General features: G+C 44.6%; 2 protein-coding genes across 6 annotated transcripts in view; one reads left to right on the top strand and one right to left on the bottom strand.

Annotated features, from left to right (window-relative positions):
• The window catches only part of RNF166 (ring finger protein 166), a 31,459-nt gene extending 24,557 nt beyond the window's left edge, over positions 1-6,902 (bottom strand). For 2 of the 3 annotated variants that reach the window (XM_056526069.1, XM_056526070.1), the window contains exon 1: positions 6,363-6,540. In XM_056526069.1, the coding sequence (XP_056382044.1) occupies positions 6,363-6,535 (173 nt within the window). In that variant the 5' untranslated portion in view covers positions 6,536-6,540. Of the gene's footprint in view, positions 1-6,362; positions 6,541-6,776 lie in introns of those variants that run through there. The other variant, XM_056526071.1, reaches the window with a different exon arrangement.
• CTU2 (cytosolic thiouridylase subunit 2) overlaps positions 6,680-22,698 on the top strand; it is a 30,943-nt gene continuing 14,924 nt past the window's right edge. For 2 of the 3 annotated variants that reach the window (XM_056526067.1, XM_056526066.1), the window contains exons 1-7: positions 6,976-7,114; positions 7,313-7,387; positions 7,630-7,708; positions 11,875-11,934; positions 14,454-14,514; positions 14,715-14,824; positions 21,334-21,620. In XM_056526067.1, the coding sequence (XP_056382042.1) occupies positions 7,056-7,114; positions 7,313-7,387; positions 7,630-7,708; positions 11,875-11,934; positions 14,454-14,514; positions 14,715-14,824; positions 21,334-21,620 (731 nt within the window). In that variant the 5' untranslated portion in view covers positions 6,976-7,055. Of the gene's footprint in view, positions 6,817-6,975; positions 7,115-7,312; positions 7,388-7,629; positions 7,709-11,874; positions 11,935-14,453; positions 14,515-14,714; positions 14,825-21,333; positions 21,621-22,698 lie in introns of those variants that run through there. The other variant, XM_056526068.1, reaches the window with a different exon arrangement.

Raw genomic sequence — 22,698 nt, 5'->3', positions numbered from 1 at the left:
TTTCTGCAGAAGGAATTCCATTGAAGTGAATAGGCTATAATTTAATGCAGAATTTTCATGCAGAATTCCATGCAGAAATTCTATGTTGTATGATGAAGCCTTAGTGCGCGGATGAAGCCTAAGGGTATATTCACACGGCAGAATTTATGCACATCCGCACAAATTCCATATTCATTTGGGTGGTTTCTGGCTTGTGCGGATTTCGAATGGAATCGGTGCAGAATCCATGTGGAATCCGCATACTGAAACTCTAAATTGTGAATGGGAATGCGGAATCCCATCGAAGTCTATAGGGCTATAATTTGATGCAGAATCCTAATGCGGAGATTCTGCTGTGTGAATGTACCCTGAGTGTGCAAAACGTCAGGTTGTGGAGGCATTATTCCTTACCACTGGGTAATATCAGATCACTTTTCTCTTTATAGTGTTTGGCTACATATTTATTCATTACAATGGTTGTAACCTGCATTTCAATTTAGCACTTACTTAATAATGCTTATTGCATCATTATTATGACATTTATTTATTGTTGCATGTATGCCATCATGCACTTTACTTATTGTAAATAAGCCTTCAATATTCAGTCTGTTCCTATGTGGAGAACTCTCTTGTTATACATATTACATTATCTCCATCTTTAATTGTTTTTAAATTACATTTTTTGCTTATATGTATTATTTTATTTGACTATGCTACAGGGGCTGTAAAGTTAATGTAGTCCATAATATAGTGTCTGTACCTGTGTGTGACGGTTTTCTCACAATTCTTCTGTGATTTTTCACCCCAAATTTTATTTTTAACAGCATACAAAATTACTCAGGTCTCAAGTTTTCCCAGGTTGCAGTGTGTTGAGACATGACATCACTAGTCAGGTGTGCAAAGGGAGCCTGTCTGCTTTAATGGGTGGAGCAAACACTGAGTGAGAGAGCGATAATACTGCAACAGCTGTAGGCCCCCCTTGTTTTAAAACATTGGTCTTTTGAATGGATGCAGCTCATTTGTGTTTCAATGAGTTGGGTGGCTGATGTGTTGGAGTAAGGAAAGTGACCTGACACTTTCAAACAAGGGATCATGGGACATGTAGTTTAAGAGACCAAACTCCAACAGGATATACCCAGTTCACAAAAAGATAGGCACCATGTTATGGTAATCCCACAACATAGCCATTTTGCCCCAAGACAAGTGCAGATCCTTCCTAAGCATGTCCATTACTGTCTGGCAGGTACGTACTAAAATCACCTTATGGTGGATAACCCTTTTAATAAACTTTATTGTTAGATCTACATACACTTGTTTTTTGCTTTACCGTATATACTCGAGTATAAGCCGACCCGAATATAAGTCATGGCCCCTAATTTCACCCCAAAAACCCAGGAAAAGTTATTGACTCGACTAAAAGCCTAGGGTGAGAAATAGATCATCCCCCCCATGTCATCATCCCCCCCCCTGTCATCATCCAGACCCCTGTTATTAACACCCCCGTCATCATCACCCTGTTATCTTCCCCCCCTTCATCATCACTGCCTGTCATCATCACCCTGTCATCACCCCCCCCCCCTTCATCATCACCGCCTATCATCCTCTCCCTCATCATCCAGACCACGGTCATCATTCCCCCCCCCCCTTCATCATCACCGCCAGTCAATCCCTTCATCAGTCGTCTTCAACCTGCGGACCTCCAGATGTTGTAAAACTACAACTCCCAGCATGCCTGGACAGCCATCGGCTGTCCGGGCATGCTGGGAGTTGTAGTTTTAAAACACCTGGGAGGTCCGCAGGTCGAAGACCACTGCGGCCTTCGTCATCATCCAGACACCCCCCCCCCTTTAGTTTTCTACTCACCTCCCCTCGGTGGGAAGGAAGGGTGAGCTGTTCCGGGCCATCTATGCTGCAGGGACCGTCCGGTGGGGAGGGTTAGTCGTTCTGGGCTGTCCATCTTCACCGGGAGGCCCTCTTCTCCACTCCGGGCCCGGACTAGTGACTTTGCCTTGATGACGACGCACAGGGACGTTCATGCGCAGGGACGGACGTCCCTGTGCGTCATCGTCAAGGCAACGTCACTAGTCCAGGCCCGGAGAAGAGGGCCTCCCGGTGAAGATGGACAGCCCGGAACGACTAACCTTCCCCACCGGACGGTCCCTGCAGCATAGATGACCCGGAACAGCTCACCCTTCCTTCCCACCGAGGGGAGGTGAGTAGAAAACTAAAGGGGGTCTGGATGATGACGAAGGCCCCAGTGGTCTTAAACCTGCGGACCTCCAGGTATTTCAAAATTAAAACTCCCAGCATGCCTGGACAGCTGATTGCTGGACATGCTGGGAGTTGTAGTTTTGCGACATCTGGAGGTCCGCAGGTTGAAGACCACTGAGAAGGGATTGACAGGCGGAGAGTTCACTCAAGTATAAGCCGAGGGGGGCGTTTTCCGTACGAAAAATCGTGCTGAAAAACTCAGCTTATACTCGAGTATATACGGTAATTATGTCTTATGTATAGGATCATTGGGGGAGATTTATCAAAACCTGTGCAAAGGAAAAGTTACCCAGTTGCCCATAGCAACCAATCAGACTTATTCTTTCATTTTACAGAGGCCTTGTTAAAAATGAAAGAAGTGAGCTGATTAGTTGCTATGGGCAACTTTTCCTCTGGACGGGTTTTGATAAATCTCCCTCAGTTTATTTTTGGGATTCTAGTGTATATGGATATGTATAATGATAATATTCCTCCTTGCATACTGGTATTATTGGTAATATTAGTCTCAGTATGCTGCATTATGTCACTAACAGTATGATGGGCAACTGCACCACTCTTCATCTACACAGGTTTTGCTAAATCTCCCCTAATACGTTTGTTAGCTCTCATGTGGATGCACTAAGCAGGTTAGATAGTGAAACATGGGGAGCAGAAGAGAACTGTCAAATGATCTGCATAAAGATGTAAAAGCATATAAAAAGAAATCCAAAGCCTTGAAAATGCCAAACTGTTCAGCCACTACGAATAAGCAATACGGTCCCGGATTTGGTGTGGAATTTTAAAAACTGGGCGCTGCATCCCATTCATTTGAATGAGCCAAACGGAGTCAGACTGTTCAGTCCGTTCGGCTTGAACCGTATCAGTTTTATCATCTGACAAAAAACCGTGTCCAGCCAACACTTCCTGTATTTTGTCTTGGTACAGAGACACTCAGACAATAGCTGCAGGGACAAGTCAGTGTACTAGATAGTGGAGGAACCCCTATTGGTAAGAAGTATGGAGCAGGTTTTCACCCCCAAAAAATTTCATTTTTTACCAAATGTACATTACAAATATACATATAGGGAGAGATTTATCATTGTGTGGCTGTTTGCAGTCATTCATCCAGCCTGTTTTTGCGGTGTTTTTGGCTTACTTGCGTCAAATATATCAAAAAGGTGCACAGACTTTGATAAATTTCGCGCAAAGGAAAAATCACCTCAGAACTTCCTGTAGAATTTCACTTTTCTAAGGCAAGGTAGACATGGTATGAACTTATGTTCTTTTTTATGTTTTCAAAAAGGCGCATATGGCGCAAATATCTTCCACTGTAATGTCAATAATGATTCACTAAATTTAACAGTCAGTTTTGTATAAAGTGTCTATTTTGAAATTGTGCAAGACTTTTGCGCCAAATTACAGCCAGAAAAAATGTCAGGGAGGCAATGATAAATCTCCCCCATAAAGGTATTATCTACATTATGTGAAAAGGTTCTTGCCCATTTAGGGTCTATTCACACGTACGATCGCCCCGACATACTAAAATTTCAACATCAGAGGCCATCGCATGTTGAAGGCAGCATCAACATACCATGCTTTTGTATGTCGGGGCCATCGCATAAATGGCTATCCGGCAGCGCTGACTGCTTCAGCTGCCACCGAATAGCCGTTTACTGTGCCCAGTAAGCTCCGGTGATGGTTACTTGCCTGTCTGCAGCGCTCCAGGACGTCATCTTCAGGATCCCCTGCATCGTTGTCGCTCTCCATCGTCGTCATCATGTCGCCGCGCACGCCGTCCTGTCATCCAATAGGAGCGGCGTGCATAGTGACGTAATGGCGGCGAAGAGGAACGACGATCCCAGGCAACAGAGACGTTCCGGAGCGGTGGGGACACCCAGGGGACAGCGATGGACGCCGACATCCAGGGCAGCGGTGACAGGTGAGTACAACGTCCTATATTTAACATTGCACGGATCCCTCAACATACGATGTTTTCAACAAACGATGGTTCATTTGGAACAGATTACCATCGTATGTAGAGGGACCGGTGTACATTGAAATCTGCAGCAGAAAATCCTGAACACGTTTGAATAGATCATTAATGTGATTGAGCCACTCCGAGGAGATCTCTGTCCTGATGGCATTTTGCCAAGACGGACGGGCAGCTATACCACCTGCAAGAATTAATGGCCTTATAGACAAGTGTGACAAAAGACTGCACGCTGTCACTCATGCGAAAAGGGGCAACACGCAGTATTCATTTTTATTATTTGTTTTATTTATTTCTTTTAACCTATTGTTGAATAGGAATCCCATAAGAAATAAAATAAGTGTTGTGCTCACTAATGTTATCTTTAAAAATATTATTAGAGAAAAGTGGGCTCCACCTCAAATAATAGTAATGCAACCGGGTGCTTATCTATGCTTTTATGCAAAACGGGCAAACAAAATAGAAAAAAAGCAAAAAAAATATTAGCCTATAAAGATTTAAAACACTTAAAGGGGGTCCATGAAACACATCGGACACCTTGAGCCATAGAGAGGGACCCCGGAACTAATCAGGCAATCCCCCCTCAAAAAGCAAGGACACCCGTCTAATCTCTCATCAATAAGTACAAGCAATATGCCCTCTTTTGACCTATAGCCCCACAATAATAAGATACAAATAATAAAAGTGGCTGCTCCTATATAAATTCAAGTGAATATCAAGAAAAATAAAATAATAATAAAAATTATATATATATATATATATATAGTTAAATAGACTATAAACATAGCATATGATTATGCAAAGAATACATTCTAAGTAAGTACAGAGCAGCTACAACATCAATGGTAATCTACCAGGTAAACGTCGTACAGAGGAGCAAGTAAGTTTACGTCACACTGTCACATGGAGAGCAGGTGTCCCCCCCAAAAAACCTAGGTTCCCACGCGTTCCGTCACTCTTGGTGACTTCCTCAGGGCCCCTGCTTGTACTTATTGATGAGAGATTAGACGGGTGTCCTTGCTTTTTGAGGGGGAATCGCCAGATTAGTTCTGGGGTCCCTCTCTATGGCTCAAGGTGGCCCGATGTGTTTCATGGACCCCCTTTTTAAGTGTTTTTAATCTTTATAGGCTAATTTTTTTGTATTTATTTTTTTAAGTTCATTTTTGCCATTTCTGGTGTCCTATCGCCCTTTGCTTTTTTTTCTATTTTGTTTGCAGCTTTAAAAATAGTACATATAATTCCAACGTTCTATGCAAAAAACTTTAGAGAACAACTGTGTAGAGGAAGCTGTCAATCATTGAGTAGCCCCGCCCACATGACTACTTATCCCAGAACAAGCCGAAAGTTTCAAGAATAAAAGGTCAAGTTATCCTGGATCTTTTCCCACAAGCTATATACCAACCTACTCCGTTCCCCCTGCACCATAACATGATGCCTGTAGACTGGACTGCATGTATGACGAGACAGGTTCCCTTTAAGATAAAATCATCATTTTCTGATGACACATTCTCTTTAAACTGGGAGATCCCTGACATAAGAAGAAATGGGAAGATATATCAAAAAGTGGCCAGTTGCCCATAGCAACCAGATTGCTTCTTTTATTTTCCAGAGGCCTTTTTCAAAAATTAAAGAAGCGATCTGATCGGGTTGCTATGGGCAACTGGTCACCTTTTCCTTTGCACAGGGTTTCCTATCTGACCCCAAGACAAAGAGCCCAGAAGTGTTGTAGTGGGACCCCTCAGTACAGATCAATCCTATACGGCGGAGTTTTGGGTTTTACATGTACAATGTCGTAATGCAGCGCTCTCCAAACTGTGGGTCACTAGATGTTGCAAAACTACAACTCCCAGCATGCCCAGACAGCCGTAGGCTGTCTGGGCATGCTGGGAGTTGTAGTTTTGCAACATCTGGATGGCTGCAGTTTGGAGACCACTATTCTAATGGAATACAGAAATCCTGATATAGAATAGAAGGATTTTGGGTGGGCATCCAACACCCCAGCCCTCTATTTAGAGATCTAAGGACCCCCAGCTCACAGACATCTTCCCTCTTTTAGTTTCCGGTGTTTCCATTTATAATCCTCCATCTCCACCCATGATGGCCGCTGTCTGACAGGCTGCCTCTTGTGCCCCCGGGTACTCACGTGTGACCGCAGCTCCCGATGGCCACGGGCTTGTAATACACCTCCAGGCAGATGGGGCAGCCATACTGCGTTTCCAGGCTGTCTGCAGACGACGGAGACGACTGGCTCTGGTGAGTATGATGCTGCTGCCGGTGCTGGGAGGACGAGGACACCAGACTACGGAACATTGCCATGACCGCCACACAAGCACCGTCACCTCCGCGGCTTCAGCAGGACATAAACACTAAACGTCATCACTCTGCGCCGCCATGTGACGTCACCGCCGCGACACGCGTCACCATGGAGACCCTACCGGCCTTGGAGGCGTTAAACCGCTTAATTTACATTCAATATAACCCAGTACCGTGAAACACGACAACTTAGATCACATAGGAGCAACACAATCCAAAGAAAGTAGGAGGAGACGCAGTATACCCCTGGCAGCTGTCCAGTCAGGGGACATCCGCCATATTAAGTAATGGCAAACTTGGTGGTCGAGGCTTATATATGGGGTTTTGTGTATTGTTTCCTACCGGACGTATAATAAGTCGTTAGCGTCACTGACATAACCCTAATTTTTACTTTTATTTTACTAAACCTGGTTGACAAGCCCTGGCACAGTCATTGGGCGTCACCTTGTGAGTGACGTCACATGTCCGCGCCGGAAGTGACTGTCAGCTGCTGGAAGTGCACGCTGGTTAGGGAACTGCAGAAATGTGTGAAGTGGGGAGCAATGATTATGTGGAGCTGAGGAAAGAGGAGAAAAGTGACAGGTGAGAAGTGAGACAGGTCACCATTATTCAGGAGTTTGGAAAAGCTGGGTGACAGTCAGTGTGGCCCACCTACTGCTCATTTAGGGGTAGGCACCCAGCTTTTCCATGTTTCTGAGCACACACAGAATTTACAGTGCCCTCTGGAACAAATTGTATGACCGTTTTTTGCTGCTCATGTCACTTATATTATATCCACAGGTTGGGGCGGACATGTATGAAGTGCAGGGAAGGTTCTGCGGTGCTCATCATACGTGTGGGAGATGCCTTCTGCAAGTAAGTGGACGTGACCAAGCCCTGTATGTTGTAGAAACATCACGTTGGCAGTCAGTGCATTAGTTTGTTTCTCTTGTCCTTGAGTACTGTATGATTGTCCTGTTACTTGTGTCCTGGCCATATTATTGGTTCTCGCAGCGTGGCCTCAGTACATGATGGCTTATTACATTTTTCCATATGCCGGTTGTAGATGTTACAGTCTGTGACTTTTATCCTGAGCCTTTTCCTTTCTGTTACCATAGATCCTGCTTCAAAGACTATTTTGTACACAAGTTCCGAGCCATATTGGGGAAGAACAGAGTTGTGTATCCGGGGGAGAAGGTAAAAGTGGCATAGTTACTGAAGTATCGCTTTCTCATGCTTCCCTTACTTGCTTTTAGCTAAAGAGGTTTTATTAAATGGAGTCCACTGATTGCCATCAGCTGTTATCACTAGGGAAAGCTGTGTCTGCACATTTATTGTAGTATTACTTGGCTGATATTTAAATGTTTGTCCATGGTAATGTATGGATAGACTGGGAGCAGATCTTCTTTTTAATCTGTAGATAGATGTGGGTCTACATTGGTGGATTACACTCTGATGGCCACATACCCTATTAGGATCTTTATAAGACAGCCTCTAACCGTTTTTGCACTTTATTTTTTTCCTCCTTACCTTTAAAAAATCACAATTCTTTCAATTTTGCACCTAAAAATCCATATGATGGCTTATTTTTTGCACCACCAATTCTACTTTGTAATGACTAAAGTCAGTTTACCCCAAAATCTACGACGAAACGGAAAAAAAAAATCATTGTTCTGCAAAATTGAAGAGAAAATGCAATTTTGTAACTTTTGGGGGCTTCTGTTTCTAGGCAGTAATTTTTTTAGGTAAAAATGACACCTTATTATTCTGTAGATCCATACTATTAAAATGATAACCTACTTATATAGGTTTGATTTTGTCCTACGTCTGGAAAAAATCATAACTACATGCAGGAAAATTAATACGTTTAAAATTGTCATCTTCTGACCCCTATAACTTTTTTTTTATTTTTCCATGTATGGGGCGGTATGAGGGCTCTTTTTTTTTTTTTTTTTTTTTTTTTTGCGCCGTGATCTGAATTTTTTAGCGGTCCCATTTTTGTATTGATCAGACTTTTTGATCGCTTTTTATTTATGGTTTAATTAACAATATATTTTTATGTAACACACACTAGCGCTGCACCAGAACCTATGGAATGCCCGCTCTGCTGCACCACTACAAATACCTTTCCCTGTAAGTAGGTATTGAAAAAATGGGAATACAATCCAAAATATATATATAGTGTGCACTGAGAGGGACTTATATTATTAGTCTAGCATTTTTACTCATAGCTGTATCTATGTTAAGCATACATTTTGTTGTATCAGTATTCTTGGACTGTAAGGCTGGGATAGAAAAGGGAAGAACTAGTGGCTTTTCTCTGTGGTGTCATGCAGTTTATAAAGATCAGACAGACGATGCTGCAAAGAGAGAAACCGTGGCAGTAACTGATTACTATGCAAGTACAAAGGCACAATAAGCTTGGTTATAATGCTACACATATGTCAGCAGTGTACCTCTAGGTGTAGACAAGTGTAGTTAATGATGATGATTCTGACAGCGTATAGCGCAGTATCGCTGCTGAAAATCAGCCAGGTCAATGAACTGTAAGGAGGCATCAATCCTGTGTTATAGAAGGCAGTAGTACATTTCGCATCACAGATACCTATATACAGTGTTCAGAATGTCCGGGATGGTACCTCTTTCTGTTGCGATTATTCCGACTGAAAGATTCAGATGTCCTGGAGTTAGTCTGGTAGCGTGTGTGCAGTGGGAGTATCTCCCCGGCCGGGCACGCAGCGATACCACATATGTTTTATTTTTTTTATTTACAGTTTTTTTTTTTTTTTTTTTAAATGGGAAAAGGGAGGGGAGTTAAACTTTTACTAGTGAAGGGATCAATGATTCTGCCACTTGACTGCTCATGGCTGGATCTCAGGCACTGAGCAGTCATTCGGCGATCGGGCACGCAGGAGGCAGTAGGGGCCCTCCTTGTGTGTTTCAGCTGTTCGGGACTGCCGCGGAGGAGTTTAGATTCACTTTAGATGCGGCGATTAACTTTGAATGCTGCGTCTAAAGGGTTAAAGGGGTATTCCAGGCCAAAACTTTTTTTTATATATCAACTGGCTCCGGAAAGTTAAACAGATTTGTAAATTACTTCTATTAAAAAATCTTAATCCTTCCAATACTTATTAGACAGAAAACAGCAACTCAACTTCAGAAGCTAATAACTATTGGAAGGATTAAGATTTTTTAGTAGAAGTAATTTACAAATCTGTTTAACTTTCCACAGCCAGTTGATATATAAAAAAAAAAGTTTTTGCCCGGAATGCCCCTTTAATAGCTCGCTGCACCGCGATCAGTGCCGAACGCTATTAGCCACGGGTCCTGGTCTCTAACAGCCACGGGTCCCCAAAGGCTGTCTGGGCATGCTGGGAGTTGTAGTTTTGCAACAGCTGAAGGCACCCTGCTTGGGAAACACTGTGCAATGCTTATATACAGCCACCAGTCCTGCAAAGTTGCACTGTAAAGCATGGGGAGGGGCAGGACAGCAACATAAGCTCTCAGTGAGACTTATGTACATTTCCTGGGCTTCCAATAGACAATGCATTTAAGTCACTGATGATAGCTGTGCCCTAAGAGCCCATTCGCATGGCTAAATTTCCAAGCAGAATCCAGCAGAAAAATTACACTTGGAAATTCGCGTGCAGCAGCCTCCAATTGTTATCAATCAGATTCTGCTGCACCATGCAAATGGCAACATTTCTGTGGTGTAAATTAAAGGGTTAATCCACCATAAGGTGATTTTAGTACATACCTGGCAGACAGTAATGGACATGCTTAGGAAGGATCTGCGCTTGTCTTGGGGCTAAATGGCTATGTTGTGAGATCACCATAATACTGGGGCTAGCTGTTTGTAAACTAGTATTTCCTGTTTTACTTTTCTTTTCTTTTTTTACTACAAATTCCATTTTCCTCCCTCCCACACATCTGCCACCCCACCCATTGAAACATAAATCAGCTGCATCCATTCAAAAGACCTGTGGTTTCAATCAGGGTGCCTACAGCTGTTGCATTGGTTGCAGATTGATCTCTCTCCCCCCAAGCGATCGCTCCAACCATTGAAGCAGACAGGCTCCCTGTCATCAGCTGACTAGTGAGTCATGTCTCGGCCGCATTGCAAGCTGGGAAAATTCTGAGACAACAGTCATTTTGTATTCTGCTAAAAAGAAATATTGGGGTGAAAATCACATAAGAATTGTGAGAAAACCGTCACACACAGGTACAGATATTATATTATGAACTACACTATCTTTACAGCCCCTGTAGCATAGTCAAATAAAAAAAAATAAAAAATCCTGGAATACCCCTTTAAAATTCCATACTTCACTGAAAGAATGTTCACAGATGGAGTCAGCACCCACCACAGATGGAATTAATCTGAATGGGCCCTTATACAGTGAAAATAAAAGGCAGAGAAACCAGATAAGGTGGCTCACACCAGAATAGCATGCCCCAAATAATCCTGAAATGAACAGTATGAATACTATCTCTCAAGTTAATTGAAATCATGGGGGAGACTTATCAAAACCTGTGCAAAGGAAAAGTTGCCCATAGCAACCAATCAGCTTGCGTCTTACATTTTTAACAAGGCCTCTGAAAAATGAAAGAAGCGATCTGATTGGTTGCTATGGGCAACTGGGCAACTTTTCCTTTAAACAGGTTTTGATAAATCTCCCCCCAAGATGTCTAACATAGGATATGTTTAGTTAACTGAATGTCACAAGTATATTAAAAGTGATTAAACATACCATATTAATGATGAGAAAAATAAAAGAAATGACATAAGTGCAAAAAGGATCACAGTGCAGCTATGCTATTGAGGAACAAGCCCATGGCAGAGAAATGGCTTTAGCTATTTTGCAGTCTTAAGCCATCACTTAGGTTAAAATATTCTCCACAACAGAGGCTTCTGTACAATATTTAAGCATTGTTTCTAAAACCAGTGGGCACTTTCCTGTAGTGAGCACCGTCTGTCATGCTAGGCATATGTTTTTGCCATATCTACTCTCTGCATGTGCCAATATTCACCATGAGGAGATAACTTGTGCTTCTGATTGGAGCAGTGCGTCTATGAAGACCTTTATAAAATATGTATACTATAAAAAGAGGACTACTGTCAACTCATCCTGATGGAGCGTACTATATAGGATACTTTACTATATCATATGGCATCTTATAAATTTTTTTAGTTCTTAACTGGAAGTTTGCTTTAATTTCTTAACAACAAATTTCTGTAACAACCATGTACCCAGTAATCAGAAAAAGGACCAGAAGCATCATCACATAGAAGGCTTCCTAATGTGTAAATTCGGGAATCTCCATAATGTCAACCTGTGTTTACTGCTTATGTTCTATTTCAGGTTCTTCTGGCTTATTCTGGTGGGCCTTCCTCAAGTGCCATGATCCATCAAGTTCAAGAGGTGAGAATTTTGAACCTAATACTTTATCATTAGTACTCTTTGCCTACATTTACTTGAACTGTCTAATTCTTGGACATTGTAAACTTAGACCAGACATTCTAACAATGTGCCAGATTTTCAAAGTGTATCAACTGGTGCCAGAAAGTTAAACAGATTTGTAAATTACTTCTATTTAAAAATCTTAATCCTTCCAGTACTTATCAGATGCTGTGTGCTCCACAGGAAGTTCTTTTCTTTTTGAATTTCTTTTCTGTCTGACCACAGTGCGCTCTGCTGAAACCTCTATCCATTTTAGGAACTGTCCAGAGCAGGAGTGGTTTGCTATGGGGATTTGCTCCTACTCTGGACAGTTCCTAAAATGGACAGAGGTGTCAGCAGAGAGCACTGTGGTCAGACAGAAAAGAAATTCAAAAAGAAAAGAACTTCCTCTGGAACATACAGCAGCTGATAAGTACTGGAAGGATTAAGATTTTTAAATAGAAGTAATTTTCAAATCTGTTTAACTTTCTGGCACCAGTGTATTTAAAAAACATATTTTTTTCCAGTGGAGTACCCCTTTAAGCTACACTAGAACCTTGGTTTTTGTTACCTATCTTGAAGGGGCCAAATCCTCAAGGGAGTTACAAGAAAAAGGTCACAATGTAATCGTCGTTGGCCTAACAGGGGGATGGCAAAGAGCAGAGAAGCAAGAAGGAGGGAAGAGGGGAGGGGAAAGGGATAGGTAGACAATGCACACAGCAGACATACCATCTAGGGGCAGCAACATACAAGACTCCAAATAAGGGAGGAGATGGGAGGTACCCAACAACCTAGGCACAGAGGTTTAAGTGCGTAGCAGGACGCAATACCGTTTTCTAAACTTGCTGTTTTAGAATGCCAGGTGCTGCACGGAGATTGTAGGGGTTCCCTGTGGCGGCCCCCCTGCGATCAGACATATTATTCCCTATCCTTTGGACAGGTGATAAGATGTTTGTGGGTGGCGTACCCCTTATAGATTCAGCGATTTTTTTTTTTTTTTTTTGTCTCTTTCAAATCAAATGTGCTTCGTAATTATATCCCTTATTTGATCAAAATCTACAGTGAAGCAAAAATAAAAATAGTTATTTAAACCAACCAAATTTTTTTTTGGGCAGCAAGGGTAAAGAGTTCCATTCCGGGCAGCCTATAATACGCTGTACCCATGCCATTTACCTGCATTTTCTGACATCTACTGGCCGCATATGCCACAGTGGACCATATGGACCATTTCTTATGCTGCCAAGGGAATGACACGCAGCATCAAGGTTTTTCATCCCAGACGCAAAGGGGAAAGTGAGAGAGGCAAGATGGTGCTGATTGCCTCACTAGCTCACGAAGCTGCGTCACAGCCATCACACCCCCTCCCATTGACATGAATGGAAGGGGCGTTGCGTGATGTCAAGAGGTGGCATGACGTCACGACCACGTCCTCCCAAACCCAGCAAAATGTTCAGAACGCCAGGTGTCTGCATGGAGATCCTGGGGGTCCCAGCAGCGGACCCCCACGATAGGAGATAACATATCGATAGGGGATAAGATGACTAGTAACGGAGTACCCCTTTAACTACTTAACCACTGGAAGGATGCACCTCATTAAAATGGTGTCCTTCCCAAAATTACTGTACCGGCTGCAAACAATTCTGCTGCTCCTTTGTTAAATTTATTAGGTGTAATAAAAGACCCAGAGTGGCCTACAACACTTGGTGTCGTGTAAATCCGCTGGAGATTTTAATTTGCCTAATATAAGGTTCTATAACCTCCTTATCCCGTGTAGACACATTTAAAAGATTGGATTCAGGGCGCCAGTTTTTACTCTTATGGCACTCTGGAAGCTCACCTAGAGCACCCTTGGTCTCTCCTTACCCTGTTACATCTTACATATTAAGATACTGCTACACATTTTTGTAATAACAATCTTATCTCAGATACTATTGCTGCAGGGAAGTCTATAAAAACCTCTAAAGGAAATTCCTGCCCTTTCTCTGAGTTTCCTCAGTTATAGTGCAACATGCTGGGAGTTGTAGTTAGTTGTAAGGAGTTGTAGGCTGAGTCGGTGCTTGCTGGGAGTGCAGTTAGTTACTAACTCTCCCACTGTGCCCTGACAGCCTATGGCTCTGCAGCTGACTCAGTCTCTATGCACTTTGTACACTGGGAACATGCAGGAGAGCCTGAGGCTGCACTACACCATGGTAGTTGGGTCCAAGACAGGAGGGGAGACTCAGCTGATTCATATCCTGCCCAGCTACTGTATACCATACCTCTTATAATATTGGCCGGCATTTTCCTTTTGGCAAAATTACAAAAGCACTATTTTCGGCTAATGAAAAATGAGTTGCATTACTGCTATTTAGTATATGTACCCTTCTCTCTTCCTTCACTTATTCTTTTTTGTGTGTGGGTTGTTTTAGGTCATTGAACGACTTTTACAATAGGTGAAGATTTGCAGTCTCATAATATTATGACTGGAGTGACCCTTTTCACTTTTGGTTTGTGTTTTTCAGGGTTTGGGCCGTGATGCTCCTAAAAAGTTACGTTTCATACCCAGCATCTTGTTTATTGATGGTGAGAAGAATTTGAGAAACATGTTAACCTTTACATTGTTTTACATAAATCTATGTCAGTTATTAGTGAAATGTGGTGCTAGGTAAGGAATCTTGGTGCTTTGCCACTATATTGTGGATCTCCTCTTTGCTGGGAGTCGTCTGTTACTAATGCTTGTATTCCTTTTGCAATGACTGTTTTATTGCTCTGTTTTATTACAGAAGGTGCAGTGTGTGGTCAGAGTTGGGAGCAGAGGGAACAGAATGTCTCTGAAATTTGCAGAGTTTTGCAGAAAACCAATTTTCCTTTTCACATTGTGCCCTTGGAGCAGGTAAGACGTGAGGTGCATGTGTGTGATTACTAGATCAGTAACCTGCATTCGGAAAGTCTTTTGGCTTTTTTTTTACATTTTGTTGTGGCTTACACTCAATACCCTGTCATGACAAAGTGAAAACAGGATGTTAGAAATCTTAACTCAGTACTTAGTTGAAACACCTTTGGCAGCAACTACAGCCTCCAGTCTTCTTAGGGATGCCACAAGGTTTGTACACCTGGATTTAGGGGATTTTTGCTGTTCAAGTACAAGCAGAATCTGAAAGTGCGATCAACAACCCTAAATAGAATACGACACCTTACCAAACTTTGCTTGTTCTAACATCTGATGTATTGAGCCAAAAAAAGCCCCTCTCTTGGCCGCTTCATTGGGGGGGGGGGGGACGATGACACAGAATACCATGGGTATATGCTCTTGCCACTAGGAGGCGCTGACACTAGGGAAAAAAAAGTCTGCTCCTCCCTGGCAGGATATACCCGCCCACTGGAAGTGAGGTAATCAGTTTAAGCTGGTGTCAGTAGGAGGCAGACACAGGTCTGAGAGCTCTCCAGACCTGGTCTTTTATTTTATTATTTTCTAGTTAAGTACATCTAGTTAGGTTTTTTCCCTTTTGTTATTTTTCTAGGTTGGGCGACAGGAGCTTGGCACTACCTGATCTCCCACATGCGACAAAGGGGCATGGTGCATTAGTGTATGGACCGTTAACCCCTTCTCGCCAACGGCCAGCACCTGGAGATTATACTCTGGGTCCAGGTTCCCCCACTGCCTCTGCTCTCCTCGCTTTGGCAGCTTGGCATGATGCAGCGTGGCCATAAGCTGGCTGAAGACTTCAACGTGAGTATCTGCAATTTTTGGGTAAGTATATCTCCCCCTGAAAGGCCAAACCTGAATGGTGGTGGTCCAGGTCTCAAGGAGTTGAGGGACTAAGTCCTTTATTGTGACACTGCTTTTGTATGGGGTTACCTGTTCTCAGCTCCTCTATGCATTCTCTGGCACCTTACTTGCGGATACTCTGCTGGAGGGATGGCAGACTGCCTCAGTTTAATCCTTTCTGCTTCTCTTACCCGCTGCATACATCAGCACACCGCTTATGCTCACTGTGCAGCCGCCGGCCCATTACGGCACCCCCCTGCGCTCTCTCAGGCAGCATCCTCCTGCGCTTGTCTCTACCCCTGCTGCTTCCGCCGTTGGCCCTTACACTTAAGCCGGCGGCCATTATTGCTCGCATATCACCGCCCTACTTACCCTCTACCGCAGCGCAGGAACTAAGGGGTGATTTCCCCTCCCAGCCGGCAGCCATTTTGGCTGATGGGGAGTGGGCACATAGCTCCACCTCTCCTCTCTTCCGCAGCGCAGAAACATGGCTCTCATTTCTGTCCCCTCCCCTCTTCCACAGATCGGGAACGGGGGTCTGATTTCTGTCCCCTCCCGCTTTCCGGTAGCAGGGCAAGTGGGGAGTGCATGGGGAGGAGCCAAACAGCTGACACTGTTGTCAGCACGGATCTTTCTCCTTCTTGGCCTTGCAGCCTTGGAATAAAAAATAAAATAAAAAAATATTTAAAATAGGTGTGTGTATGTAGATAGATAAATAGATAGATAGATATGTATAAATATGTGTGTGAATATGATTATTGCCCCCTTGTGGTTGTAATATGTCTTACAGCTCTTGGTTTTATTCCTACCAATGAGCTCCCTCTGGTGGCAATTTTATAAACTGCTTCCCTGCAGTCTCTTCTCTTATCGGCCCCTTTGGCTTTATCTAGGATCCCTGTCCACGGGCCAATACATGGGTTACTCCCTTGGGGATAGTGTTATGGTCCTTCCCTCTGCTTTGGGACTTCATTTGCTTCTATCCCTCCATTCTCTCTTGGGGGAACTTATGCGACCTGGTTGGTGGGTCATTACCAAGGAAACATGTTCCCTTGGCAAATCCTGGGCATACATTCCATGACTGTTTTTCCCTAACGTTAGCGGGCATTCCGTGTCTCCTGCACCCGCAGCCGATTCCAGTCCCTCCATACAAAGGCAGACCCCCAATGGGGTGTCCCAACTGGTGCCCATGCTTTTCTAGCAGAAGCTGGTGGTCCCTTTTGAGCTATCCCCTCCTCCATGCCGGAGCCTTCTTCCGCCACCACACTGCCTTCATTTTAATCTCCAGCAGAGTCTGCCACGTGGCATCTCATTCCCAGGAGGGTGTTAAAAAAAAAAAACATTCAATTTGGTTTCCGCCTCCACCGACCATTACATGTATGCTGCGCCTGTGGCTAGAGTTCCAGTACCCCATGGTTGGGCCAGGTTTGTGGGTGCAATGGCCACTATATACCAATAAGCCAGACCATGGTCTGTGTGGTTTCTCCCACCACCAATCACCATTCGCATGTCTGTCCCCTCCCCTCTTCTGCAGAACGGGAACGGGGGTCTGATTTCTGTCCCCTCCTGCTGGTCCCCTGCTGCTGTGCGTGCGCCACAAGGGTCCCGACATGCACTTTCCGGCAGCAGGGGAAGTGCATGGGGAGGAGCCGAACAGCTTACACTGTTGTCAGCATGGATCTTTCTCCTTGACCTTGCAGCATTGGAATAAAAAAAAAAAATAACATATATATTTAAATAGGTGTGTGTGTGTGTGTGTATATATATATATATATATATATATATATATATAATATATTATGATGTGTGTGTGTGAATATGATTGCCCCCTTGTGGTTGTAATATGTCTCACAGCTCCTGGTTTTATTCCTACCAATGAGCTCCCTCTGGGAGCTCCCTCAAATCCGCAGCTGAATTTCCGCTACCCCACTACTTGTGTGAGGTTTCCGAAGGAGTGACCCTGCGTGTGCATGTTCTCTATTCCAATTAGCTAGACAGTGGTCTGTGTGGTCTCCAGTATATGCTATGGACCCTATACCAGTAAGCCAGACAGTGGTCTGCATGGTTCCTCAGCTGCTGGTCTCACATCACGAGGCTGCTGCATACATGGTTGAAGTATCCTGTACCTCACCACTATTGTGAGGTGTCTAGATGGGTGTCCCTGCATGTTCACTGTGCCCTATGCCAGTTAGCTAGCCATTGGTCGGCATGGTGTCCTATAGCACTACGCCATCCATCGTATATATCTGCCGCACTCACGGCCGCAGTACAGTGCCCCTCCTTCAGTGTGAGGTGCCTGCAGGAATGGACATGTGTGTTCATAGGACCCTATACCAGGCAGCCAGACCGTGGTCTGCATGGCTTACCACTCCCCCGGGTCACCTACCACATTCTTGCCGAACCCACGGCAGTAGTTCCGGTACCTGGTTGTCTGCATAGGCTCTGACTCTACCAGGTCACCCACTGCATTCCTGCCATACCGCAGCTGAGGTTCTGGTATCGAGGTGTCTGGATGAATGCCCTTATGTGTTCCAGGAATTCCTATGCCAGTACGCCAGACGGTCGGCTGCACGGATTCCTGATCTACCAGGTCACCTACCCCATACCTGCCACCCCCATGGCTGAAGTCCGGTAGCCTACTTTCAGTGTGCGGTTCCGAGGAGGTGACTCTGTGTGTTCAGCGTACCTTCTATCAGTAAGCCAGACTGTGTCTGTATGGTTTCTTGCACCACGTGCATCCTACATCAGTCATCTGTGTCTACGGCTCTGGTGCCCTATATGGTATGCCGTCTAAGCCGTAGGATGTGGGCATTTTCTGCTGGTTTGTTAGAACTTCGCAGAACCAGCAGCGATCACTGTTCCCTTTTACAGAAGGTGTAACGTTGGTCTGCTACCTGCATCGTTCTGGCACACCAGTAGGTGCTCCATCTGTTTCCTCTTCTGCTGGCCACCTGGTCTATGTCTGCTGTTTTGCGTGGCTGCAGTCCTGGTTCCCCACTACCATTGTGAGGTAACAGTCTCTGGGTCCCTACATATCCTGTGGACTCTGAACGTATTGTGCCCACCTTCCCCCTTTTCAGTGGGGTGTACGTTGGGCCTCCATGTGGTCTCATTTCAGCACTTCTGCTGCGGCTGGCCACCTCTGTGCTGGATTGGGGTCTGATAGGGCGACACGGTGTGTTCCACAGCCCCTAATGCCTTTAGTCGTGAGTCAGGATTGCTCAGTGCATACGGCATCTGGTTTTTGTTTGGAGGGTCCAAGGTTTCATCCCATTGTGGACATACCTCCTACTGCTTTATGATGATACGTATGCACCTTACTTGCATTCGTAGTAACATCTTTGCCCACATGAGTGTCCTAGGTTCAGCTCCCTCCATGAACTCAGACAGCTTCTCCATACCTTTGTATGTTGTCGCAGAGTTCCTGGGGTTACTATTGTCATCCAGTATGTTCACCCATTACCGTAGGGTGGTGTTTAGCATGCTCATATGGTACCTGGCGTAACCTTAATAATCCCCCCTTCCACTGGGGGTGCAGTGATCAGGGGGCAAGGCACAGACTATGCCAGAGTTCTCTGTGACTGCCTCTTTGTTCTCCCCCCAATGGGGAACTGCCAATATAGAGCCCTCTCCCTTCCCTTGTTCATAGGTGGGGTATCTAACTGGGTCCCTGTTCTGCTAATAGCAATCTGGGGGAGGTTTGGCCGGCTATGTTTCTGTGCTCACTGCCTACTATTGCATCTGGTATTCCGGGATACTCTTCTCGGGGCGCTCAGGTCCTTGTCAGACCAGTCTACTTTCCTTCTCCTTCGGGGTCCATGTACTCCTGGGGCGGAGGGTGTTCAGGCCAGCTGGATTGCGCCAGTCTGGCCAATTTGACTTTTTATGGACCTTTGCGCTTTTTACCGCTGTTCAGGCTCTGTGTCATACTGAGTCTCTCTTCCTTTTTTTCCAGCAGTTTCTGGTCTCCAATTTCCCCGTTCGCCTTCTTCCAGGCGTATGTTGCTCCCTGGCGTTTTCTTGCCATGTTCTCTTCAATCGGCTGTATGGGGTTCTCTTGTCGCTCACCTTTTTCACTGTGTTTACCAGCCAGGCTAGTCCCTCTGTCTGGTTCCTTAGTTTCCTTGGAGTTTGTTTCCTCCCTCCTTCCAGGATGGTTACAGCCCATCGGGCCTCCGAAACCACCTTTTCATGTCTTTAAGCGGACTGTCGGTCTCTATCGGTTCCTGGCCCATCTCCGGGCTAAAGTTATCTCACGGCCAAGGGTCTCACCAGTGAGCCTTTAAGGCGGACAGGGTTCAGTCTTCGGACTGTGTTCCCTTCTCTGGCGGTTGTTATTTGCCACCCCAGACGTCCCATGGTATCCTGTGTCCCTCAATGAAGCGAACGAGAAAATAATATTTTTATTTATTTATTTATTTATTTTGTACTCTCGGTAAAATCTCTTTCTCGTAGCTTTCATTGGGGGGGACACAGCACCCACCCATTTCTTAATTGTTGTCTGTATAGACTTTTCCGGTTCTTATCCGGGATTCCTTCTAGAGTCCTTCGGACATATCTCTTGGTTGGCTTCTCCTACTGCTTTGTGACAAAACTGATTACGTCACTTCCAGTGGGCAGGTATATCCTGCCCGGGAGGAGCCGACCTTTTTTTTCATAGTGTCAGCGCTTCCTAGTGGCAAGAGCATATACCCATGGTATCCTGTGTCCCCTAATGAAGGCTACGAGAGAGATTACAAAAAAATCTTCTTTTTCATTCACAGGAGCGGATTTATTTTGCAGGTTTCCCACTGCATGTTTGAAAGGGGGCGGCTCTCCGCAGCTGTCAGCAGCAGATTTTAGGCTGCGGAACTTCCGATGCAGAAAATCCGCCACAAACCTCATTAAAGTCAATAGGGTCTTCGGCGAATTTTGCGCAGTGGAAATTCTGCATCCGAAAATCTGCTGCAAAGAGCCCGCCTTCTTTCAAACCTGCAACGGGAAACCCACAAATATATATTTGCCCGTGTGAATGATTTTCCCTAAGCGTGGCAGCAATATATACAGTAAGAAATCTGCAGCAAAGATATGCACGTATGAACGTACCCGAACTCTCTGCTATGCCTTCACCTAATCCATTCTCATTACATAATCAAGTGATCTGAAAGGCCCCAGAGCTAAAATTCAAGTGTCATAGGAAAGGGTCTGAATACTTATGTCCATGTGGAATGTTAGTATTCCCTTTTTTATTAAAAGTTAATAATAATTCCTTTTTACATTTCCTTTTTGCCAAAATTTTAAAAATTCATTTTTCACCTTCTCATTATAGGGTATTGTAACACAAGGCCGCATAACAAAATGTGCAAAAATCTGAAGAGTTTTTTTTTTTCATATGCAATTAAAATTAATTTATGGGTGCCATACACTTTTGCACAGCCATTTTTTATCTTGGTTGCTCTGTACAGCGGTTTTAGAGGAAAGAAAAACTGATAGACCCTTGTGTTAGGTTGAACAATGTTGTGAGGGAGTGTAGCATGACAGACAGTCTCTGCCAGCATTTTATGAAGGGTGGAATACTTCTTACCCTAGTAATGTTAGTGGAATACTGCGTCATATTTAAAATATTTTCTCTGATTTCCCATTTTATTTAACTGCAGGTTTTCACTCTACCACGATCTGTTCTACAGTCAGCTCTTCCAGGGAACTCTGAACATGCATTGAATTACAAGCAGGCAGTGAACAGCTTTCTGGAACAGCAGAGGGCACATCAACAGGATGAGCTATCAGTTACTGCTTATGAGCTGGCACAGCTTTGTGTTACTGACACTTTGGCTAATGGCAGCAAATACAGCTGTCCTCCTGCAGAGCTCACCACTGCACTGATGGAGATATTCAACTCAGCCAGGACTCTCACTGCCAAACTGGAGCTACTGCAGTGTCTCCGGTGAGCTGCGTACTTTGATTTCTTCTAGATCATCTAATGCCTGTGCACCATAAATGACTCCTTACTGTCATTACTAGCTGCAGTGATAATCATAAATTAGATCACATATATATATATATATATATATATATATATATATATATATATATATACATACATACATACACACTGCTAGGGCTGGGCGGTATACCGGTTCATACCGAATACCGAAATTTTTGTGCTGCACAATATGAATTTTTCCCATACCGCAATACCGGTTGGGCCCCTCCCCCTTGGGAATGAATGAATTATCAGTCCAGCGCTGCACTGTCCCCACATCGGGGAACTAATCATATGTTACCCGCCAGCGCTGTTCTGCTACCCCCCCCCCCACCCCAATTAATTATCAGCCCAGCGGGGTACTACTCACATATGTCACCCACAAGCACTGCCCTCTTTGTTGCGGGCCACCGGCACTGGAATTCTATACCGTACGCCAGTGGTCTCAAACCTGCGGACCTCCAGATGTTGCAAAACTACATCTCCCAGCATGCCCAAACAGCCAACGGCTGTCCGGACATGCTGGGAGTTGTAGTTTTGCAACAGCTGGAGGTCCCCAGGTTTGAGACCACTGCTGTACGCTGTATACCTATGCCCGGGCTGCAAAAGATAAAGAAAATAAACTTTAACTTACCTACGTCGGCCTCACGCTGTTCCTTGGGACTGGAATGTCGGACAGCCGTCAGCCTATCACCGGCTGCAGTGATGTCCCGCCCCGGCCAGTGATAGGCTGAGCCCACTGTCATGTAAGGAGCTCTGGCCGGCTTCTTACATGACAGTGACAGTTTAACCTATCAATGGCCGGGGCGGGACATCGCTGCTGACGGCTGTCCGACATTCCAGTCCCAAGGAACAGCGTGAGGCCTACGTAGGTAATTTAAAGTTTATTTTCTTTATCTTTTGCAGCCCGGGCATAGGGATACAGCATACAGCAGTGGTCTCAAACTTGCGGCCCTCCAGCTGTTGCAAAACTACAACTCCCAGCATGCCCGGACAGCCGTTGGCTGTCCGGGCATGCTGGGATTGTAGTTTTGCAACA

The sequence above is a fragment of the Hyla sarda genome, chromosome 6 (genome assembly GCF_029499605.1).
Source record: "Hyla sarda isolate aHylSar1 chromosome 6, aHylSar1.hap1, whole genome shotgun sequence".
Taxonomy (NCBI): domain Eukaryota; kingdom Metazoa; phylum Chordata; class Amphibia; order Anura; family Hylidae; genus Hyla; species Hyla sarda.
Note: the sequence above shows the minus strand (reverse complement) of the source record. Positions and strands in the feature narration are given on the sequence as shown.